Source organism: Somniosus microcephalus, chromosome 7 (assembly GCF_052327205.1).
Source record: "Somniosus microcephalus isolate GS21.2 chromosome 7, FLI_Smic_1.0, whole genome shotgun sequence".
NCBI lineage: Eukaryota > Metazoa > Chordata > Chondrichthyes > Squaliformes > Somniosidae > Somniosus > Somniosus microcephalus.
Genome location: NC_140993.1, coordinates 253,596,084 through 253,604,657, shown reverse-complemented (window position 1 = coordinate 253,604,657; position 8,574 = coordinate 253,596,084). Strand labels below are relative to the sequence as shown.

Genomic DNA, 8,574 nt, shown 5'->3' with positions numbered 1-8,574 from the left:
GGATGATCAGCCATGATCTCATTGAATGGCAGAGCAGGCGCGAAGGGCCAAATGGCCTACTCCTGCGCCTATCTTCTATGTTTCTATAACACAAGTGTATTTAACACAGATATAGAAAAGGTGAATTTAACACAGGTTTAGAACAAGTGAATTGAACACAGGAAAACAAATGTATTTCACACAAATATACAACAAGTGTATTTAACACAGATATACAACAAGTGTATTTAACACAGATATACAACAAGGGTATCTAAAACAGATATACAACAGGTGAATTTAAAACAGATATACAACAAATTTATTTAACACAGATTAAGAAGAAGTGAATTTAACACAGATATGTAAGAAGTGCATTTAACACCGATATAATACAAGTGTATTGAACACATATATACAACATGTGTATTTAACACAGATATACAACTTGGGTAATTAACACAGTTATACAACACGTTTTTTTAACAGTGATATACTACAAGAGTATCTAACACAGATATAACACTACTCTATTTAAGACAGATATAAAACATTTGTATTTATCACAGATATACCACATGTATATTTAACACAGGTGTGGAGATGCCGGTGTTGGACTGGGGTGGACAAATGTAAGAAGTCACACAGCACCAGGTTATTGTCCAACAGTTTTATTTGAAATCACAAGCTTTCGGAGAGCTGCTCCTTCGTCAGGTGAAGTGGAGAGATGCATAAAGACACAGCTTATATAGTCAGAGGATAATGCCAGATGATTACAGGTAATCTTTCTAACTGCCATTTATCACACCTCGGCAGAGAGATAATCACAGCAATCAAAGGTGTGAATGGTGTCTAAGCAGGTTAGTCAGGAAAAAATTACATCAAAGAACAATGAGGTGGGGTCACAAGGGGTCAAATGTTGCAGATGCTGGGGTCTGTATGAAAAACATAAAACAGACAAAAAAACACTTTTTTTGCTGGAAATCACAGCAGGTCCGGCCGCATCTGTGTAGAGAGAACAAGCCAACGACGACTTGAGTCTGGATGACCCTACGTCAGGTGGGGTTACATGTAGCGTGACATGAACCCAAGATCCCGGTTGAGGCCGTCCTCATGAGTGCGGAATTTGGCTATCAGTTTCTGCTCTACGATTTTGCGTTGTCGTGTGTCTCGAAGGCCGCCTTGGAGAATGCTTACCCGAAGATCGGAGGCTGAATGTCCTTGACTGCTGAAGTGTTCCCCGACTGGGAGGGAACACTCCTGCCTGCCGATTGTTGCGCGGTGTCCGTTCATCCGTTGTCGCAGTGTCTGCATGGTCTCGCCGATGTACCATGCTCCGGGGCATCCTTTCCTGCAACGTATGAGGTAGACAACGTTGGCCGAGTCACATGAGTATGTACCACGTACCTGGTGGGTGGTGTCCTCACGTGTGATGATGGTATCTGTGTTGATGATCTGGCATGTCTTGCAGAGGTTGCCGTGGCAGGGTTGTGTGGTGTTGTGGTCGCTGTTCTCCTGAAAGCTGGGTAATTTGCTGCGAACGATGGTCTGTTTGAGGTTAGGCGGCTGTTTGAAGGCGAGTAGTGGAGGCGTGGGGATGGCCTTAGCGAGGCGTTCATCGTCATCGATGACATGTTGAAGGCTGCGAAGAACATGGCGTAGCTTCTCCGCTCCGGGGAAGTACTGGACGACGAAGGGTACTCTGTTGGTTGTGTCCCGTGTTTGTCTTCTGAGGAGGTCTATGCGATTTTTTGCTGTGGCCCGTCGGAACTGTCGATCGACGAGTCGAGCATCATATCCCGTTCTTACGAGGGCGTCATTCAGCGTCTGTAGATGTTCATCGCGTTCCACCTCGTCTGAGCAGTTCCTGTGTCTTCGCAGGGCTTGTCCATAGGGGATGGCTTCTTTAACGTGGTTAGGGTGGAAGCTAGAGAAGTGGAGCATCCTGAGATTGTCCGTGGGCTTGCGGTAGAGTGAAGTGCTGAGGTGTCCGTCTTTGATGGAGATTCGTGTGTCCAAGAATGAAACTGATTCTGAGGAGTAGTCCATGGTGAGTTTGATGGTGGGATGGAACTTGTTGATGTCATCGTGTAGTCTTTTCAGTGATTCTTCGCCGTGGGTCCATAGGAAGAAAATGTCATCGATGTATCTGGTGTATAGCATTGGTTGGAGGTCCTGTGCAGCGAAGAAGTCTTGCTCGAACTTGTGCATGAAGATGTTGGCATATTGGGATGCAAATTTGGTCCCCATGGCTATTCCGTGTATTTGGGTAAAGAACTGGTTGTCGAAGGTGAAGACATTGTGGTCAAGGGTGAAGCGGATGAGTTGTAGGATGGCGTCTGGAGATTGGCTGTTGTTGGTGTTGAGTACTGAGGCTGTCGCAGCGATGCCGTCATCGTGGGGGATACTGGTGTAGAGTGCCGAGACATCCATCGTGGCGAGGAGTGTTCCTGGTTCAACTGGTCCGTGGGTGCTGAGTTTCTGTAAGAAGTCTGTAGTGTCGTGACAGAAGCTGGGGGTTCCCTGTACGATGGGTTTCAGGATGCTCTCGACGTATCCAGAGAGGTTCTCACACAGGGTTCCATCGCCTGATACGATAGGACGTCCAGGTGTGTTGGCTTTGTGTATCTTTGGGAGGCAGTAGAAGTCTCCCACGCGGGGAGTATGTGGGATGAGAGCACGTAGGATGCTTTGAAGGTCTGGATCGAAGGTCTTGATCAGTCTGTTGAGTTGGCGGGTGTGTTCTTAGGTCGGATCTGCGGGTTACTGTCTGTAGTGTTCCTGGTTGTCCAGTTGTCGGTATGCTTCTTTGCAATAGTCCGTTCTGTTCTGTATGACGATGTCTCCTCCTTTGTCTCCTGGTTTGATGACGATGTTGCGGTTGGTCTTGAGAGCGTGGATGGCGTTGTGTTGTGCTCGGGTGACATTCTGGACTGTCTTGTGAGTGCGGCTGATGAATCTGGCGTTGATGCATCTCCTGACAGCTTGAGCATATATGTCAAGCTTAGGGCAGCGACCCTCCAGAGGGGCCAATTTGACTCTTTCTTCTTCGGTTGCTGCACTGCGGATCCCTCTGTCTGCTGTTCCGGATCATTGGTTGTCTCATTGGGTTCGCTGCTGACATCTTGGGATTGGTGGAAGAATTCCCGGAGCCTCATTCTCCTGATGAATTCCTCTGTGTCTGTCGTGAGACCGATGGGGTCAATTTTGGTGGTGGGGCAGAAATTGAGCCCTCGGCTGAGAACATCAATTTCGTCTGGTTGAAGGGTGTGGTCGGATAAGTTGGTGATGGACTTCCCTGTGGTTTCAACCGTGGTACCGGGGGAGGCTTGGTTGCTGCTGGTGGTGATGCCGAGTTTCTCAAGCTTCCTGTTCTTGGTGTGCATGTAGGCAGTGTAGTTCCGTTGCCTCATCTGTTTGGCGGTGTCTCATAGCTGGTCTGCTGTGTCCTGAGCACAGGCTGAGAACATGGACTCTATCTCGGTTTCGAGGTTGCGGCGTCTGCTGTAGAGCTGGTGTACGAGATGGTTGAGGAGTGTGCGAGAGGTACGACGGCAGGGTCTCTCAGCGTAGTTTGTGTTGTAGGTCAACTTGAGTGGGTTCGTAATCTGTAGTCCTTTCGGGATCTTATCTGCTTTCTTGCATCTCTGTAGAAACTTGATGTCTGTGTCGATATGCGCGATCTTCTTGGAGATCCTCTCCACTTTGAGCCGGCAGTTTGTGGTGTCGATAGTAGCCATGGTGTGGAGATGCCGGTGTTGGACTGGGGTGGACAAATGTAAGAAGTCACACAACACCAGGTTATAGTCCAACAGTTTTATTTGAAATCACAAGCTTTCGGAGCGCTGCTCCTTCGTCAGGTGAAGTGGAAAGATGCATAAAGACACAGCTTATATAGTCAGAGAATAATGCCAGATGATTACAGGTAATCTTTCTAACTGCCATTTATCACACCTCGGCAGAGAGATAATCACAGCAATCAAAGGTGTGAATGGTGTCCAAACAGGTTAGTCAGGAAAACAATACATCAAAGAACAATGAGGTGGGGTCACAAGGGGTCAAATGGTGCAGATGCTGGGGTCTGTATGAAAAACATATAACAGACAAAAAAACACTTTTTTTGCTGGAAATCACAGCAGGTCCGGCCGCATCTGTGTAGAGAGAACAAGCCAACGACGACTCGAGTCTGGATGACCCTACGTCAGGTGGGGTTACATGTAGCGTGACATGAGCCCAAGGCCCCGGTTGAGGCCGTCCTCATGAGTGCGGAACTTGGCTATCAGTTTCTGCTCTACGATTTTGCGTTGTCGTGTGTCTCGAAGGCCGCCTTGGAGAATGCTTACCCGCAGATCGGAGGCTGAATGTCCTTGACTGCTGAAGTGTTCCCCAACTGGGAGGGAACACTCCTGCCTGGCGATTGTTACGCGGTGTCCGTTCATCCGTTGTCGCAGTGTCTGCATGGTCTCGCTGATGTACCATGCTCCGGGGCATCCTTTCCTGCAACGTATGAGGTAGACAACGTTGGCCGAGTCACATGAGTATGTACCATGTACCTGGTGGGTGGTGTCCTCACGTGTGATGATGGTATCTGTGTTGATGATTTGGCATGTCTTGCAGAGGTTGCCGTGGCAGGGTTGTGTGGTGTCGTGGTCGCTGTTCTCCTGAAAGCTGGGTAATTTGCTGCGAATGATGGTCTGTTTGAGGCTAGGTGGCTGTTTGAAGGTGAGTAGTGGAGGCGTGGGGATGGCCTTAGCGAGGTGTTCGTCATCATCGATGACATGTTGAAGGCTGCGAAGAACATGGCGTAGGTTCTCCGCTCCGGGGAAGTACTGGACGACGAAGGGTACTCTGTTGGTTGTGTCCCGTGTTTGTCTTCTGAGGAGGTCTATGTGATTTTTTGCTGTGGCCCGTCCGAACTGTCGATCGATGAGTTGAGCGTCATATCCCGTTCTTATGAGGGCATCTTTCAGCGTCTGTAGGTGTTCATCGCGTTCCACCTCGTCTGAGCAGATCCTGTGTATTCGCAGGGCTTGTCCATAGGGGATGGCTTCTTCAACGTGGTTAGGGTGGAAGCTGGAGAAGTGGAGCATCCTGAGGTTGTCCATGGGCTTGCGGTAGAGTGAAGTGCTGAGGTGTCCGTCTTTGATGGAGATTCGTGTGTCCAAGAATGAAACCGATTCTGAGGAGTAGTCCATGGTGAGTTTGATGGTGGGATGGAACTTGTTGATGTAATTGTGGTGTATGTGCCTTTAAGAGCAATTATGGTGTATGTGCCTTTAAGAGCCCCAGGTGTGCGTAATGCCGGTAATTGCCACTTGGGCTATATAAGCCTGTGTATTGTGTATATCCTTTAGAAACCCCCCCCCAGACTTGCTTAGTAAATACCTATGAACCAACTCCTGTCTTCAGTGTCTTTATCTACACACGGACACTACAGTGGCGACGAAGTGGAAACGGACTTACCTGCAATTCGGCAGCACCTCAAGGACATCGATTCCTCCAGCGTCCAGAAGACTCAAGGAAGTAAGAGAAACGGTGGTTTCACCAGCTGGCCAAGCTGGTGACAGGTACTGCGCTAATCCTTCCTGGGCGTCAGGCTGGAGCTCCAGCGGCGGGCTCTACAGCTGAGACAGGCAGCGAAATCGGAGGCAAGCAATAACGGACTGGGAGGGTGCACTCGAGAGACGGCCGGCGCGGCAAGCAGGTCAGCGTTTAGACCTCCGTCGGGAACGAGTCTCCAACAGTGAATAAACGGAAACCACAGTAAAACAGCGTTGTTATCGGTAGCAGCGGCGGGAAAGCGCGGGAAGCGCCATATCGTTGCTACAGAGAGAAAAAAAGCGCGGGAAGCGCCATATCTTTTCTGAAATGCCTAAATCTGGTAATATTGAGGCTTTTGATGGCGCAATAGAGGATTGGACCACATACGTGGAAAGAGTAGAGGTTTATTGCACTGCAAATGGAATAACAGATGAAAAAAAGCTTCAGTACTTCTGAACTTAATGGGCGGGAAGACATACGGGCTGTTACGAAATTTAATCACTCCAGCCAAACCAAAGGACAAGACTTTTAAAGAAATTGTTGATACCCTGCAGGAGCATTTAAACCCAACACCGCTGCTGATAGCGGAACGATTCAAGTTCTTCAAGAGAAATCAACACAAGAATGAAAGTAATGCTGATTACCTAACCGAATTAAGAAAGCTATCAAAGTACTGCCAATTCGGAGCAGGACTATCGGATTATCTTCGAGACAAATTTGTTTGCGGTCTCTTAAGTGAAGGAACACAAAAAAGACTGCTTTCTGAAAAAGATTTAACATTGGACAAAGCTTTCAGTATGGCTGTATCATACGAAGCAGCAGCAAAAGGAGCTGCAGAGATACAACAAGAGACACAGGACTTCGGCACCCATAAAATGACACAGGAGTTCGGAAGATGTTATCGCTGCGGCAGATCCACCCATAACCAGAGGGACTGCTGGTTCAAGGGCAAAGCATGCAGGCAATGTGGTAAGATTGGACACATTGCACGGGTATGCCAATCTGGACAAAATAAATCCACTGACAGAAAACAAAAAATCAATAAAGAAAAGTACAGGAAGGTACAAATGATGACGGACAATAGCTCCGAAGACCAGAATAGCGATAGCGACTCCGGAAACAAGAGACTAAGCTGTCTCAAATTACATAATGTACTTGCCAAAGAGGATTACCAAACCATTTGGGTTACCCTCACAATAGCAGGGTCCCCAGTTAAAATGGAGCTAGATACAGGATCAGCTCTAACCATAATAAATCGACGAGATTACGAGAGGCTATTTTCGCATATACCTCTAAAAGACACATCCATTATCTTAAAAACATATACGGGGCAGAAAGTCTACCCCAAAGGAAAAATAAGGGTGCCTGTGGTATACAACGGCAAAGAAATACAAAAGTTGTATTTATACATTCTACAAGATGGTGGTCCACCATTGTTGGGACGTGAATGGATAAGGAAAATATGTTTAGACTGGCACTCCATTCAGGCACTGACGGTAACCAGTAAGGAAAAAACCAGTGATGACATCATACCTGAACGATTAAAAGACATCTTGGCCAACGCCAAAGAAGTGTTTCAAGAGAAACTAGGAACCTTGAAAGGCATCACCGCCTCAATAAAAGTGGAAGATACAGCAATTCCAAAAATTTTTAAGGCAAGACCGGTGCCATACGCAATACGTCCGGCAGTCGAGGCAGAGCTGAAGAATTTGGAAAAGGCAGGCGTATTATCCAAAATAGATTGGAGCGAATGGGCAACACCCATCGTTCCAGTCATGAAAAAAACATTGAAAAATAACTCTGAGGAACAGAAAAAAATTCGCATCTGTGGGGACTTTAAGGTGACTGTAAACCCGGTCCTTCACACGGTACAGTATCCTCTTCCGAGGATAGAAGATATTTTCGCCTCACTATCCGGAGGGAAACGTTTCACAAAAATTGACTTGGCACAGACATATCTACAGATGGAGGTTGAGGAGACCTCTAAAAAGTATCTCACAATAAACACACACAAAGGCCTGTACCAGTACAATCGACTGGTTTTTGGAATAGCATCAGCTCCAGCTATCTGGCAAAGAGCTATGGAGCAAGTCCTGCAAGGGATTCCGGGGACTCAATGCTACCTAGACGACATCCTTATAACAGGAGAAAACGACAACGAGCACCTTGCCAATTTGGAGCAGGTGCTCACTAGGCTGAAAGAACGGGGCCTACGAGCAAATCGCCCCAAGTGCGAATTTTTCCAAAATCAGATATCATATTGTGGCCACATAATTAATAAGGAAGGGTTGCATAAGTCACCTGAAAAAATTGAAGCAGTTATAAAAGCCCCAGCACCTGAAAATGTTTCACAATTAAGGTCATTCCTGGGATTAATAAATTACTATCATAAATTTTTACCGAACTTATCAACTATTCTACACCCTCTTAATGATCTTCTACAGACCGGAGTGATTTGGAAATGGAACGAAGACTGTAAACGTGCCTTCCATAAATGTAAAGACTTAATCACATCCGAGAAAATTTTGGCTCATTACAACCCATCACTACCAATCAGACTGGCGTGCGATGCATCCCCTTACGGCATAGGAGCGGTATTGTCCCATAGATTCCCTGATGGCTCGGAACGGCCGATAGCTTTTGCGTCACGCTCATTGAACTCAGCTGAGCGTAACTATGCCCAGATAGACAGGGAAGCACTCAGCCTGGTATGGGGAGTGAAGAAATTCAACCATTACCTACACGGACAAAAATTTACCTTGCTGACTGACCATCAACCCCTCATCTCCATATTCAACCCTAAAAAAGGTGCCCCCATTATGACGGCACAAAGACTACAGAGGTGGTCCCTTTTTCTAGGGGCACACCAATACAACATTGAATACAAAGGGTCAAAACAGCATGGGAATGCTGATGGTTTATCACGCCTACCGTTGCCAACGATAGAAGAGGCACCTACAGTAGACCCAGTAGAGATATTCCACTCTACCATAGTGGAATGTCTACCGGTGACAAATTCTGCCATTGAAAGGGAGACAAGAAATGACCCTACTC

At 47.0% G+C, this 8,574-nt stretch overlaps 2 protein-coding genes across 2 annotated transcripts; both read right to left on the bottom strand.

Annotated features, from left to right (window-relative positions):
- Positions 1-893: 893 nt before the first annotated feature.
- On the bottom strand, positions 894-2,518 carry LOC147115238 (uncharacterized). Its single transcript, XM_085993615.1, has one exon. The coding sequence runs from the start codon at positions 2,410-2,412 to the stop codon at positions 1,045-1,047; it is 1,368 nt and encodes a 455-aa protein (XP_085849741.1). The 5' UTR covers positions 2,413-2,518; the 3' UTR covers positions 894-1,044.
- A 1,672-nt stretch (positions 2,519-4,190) lies between these two features.
- Positions 4,191-5,175, bottom strand: LOC147115237 (uncharacterized). Its single transcript, XM_085993993.1, has one exon. The coding sequence runs from the start codon at positions 5,172-5,174 to the stop codon at positions 4,191-4,193; it is 984 nt and encodes a 327-aa protein (XP_085850119.1). The 5' UTR covers position 5,175.
- Positions 5,176-8,574: the final 3,399 nt, after the last annotated feature.

Excerpts from the sequence above, each read along its gene's own strand:
- LOC147115238 (XM_085993615.1), bottom strand. The coding sequence starts at position 2,412 with ATGGATGTCTCGGCACTCTACACCAGTATCCCCCACGATGACGGCATC.
- LOC147115237 (XM_085993993.1), bottom strand. The coding sequence starts at position 5,174 with ATGGACTACTCCTCAGAATCGGTTTCATTCTTGGACACACGAATCTCC.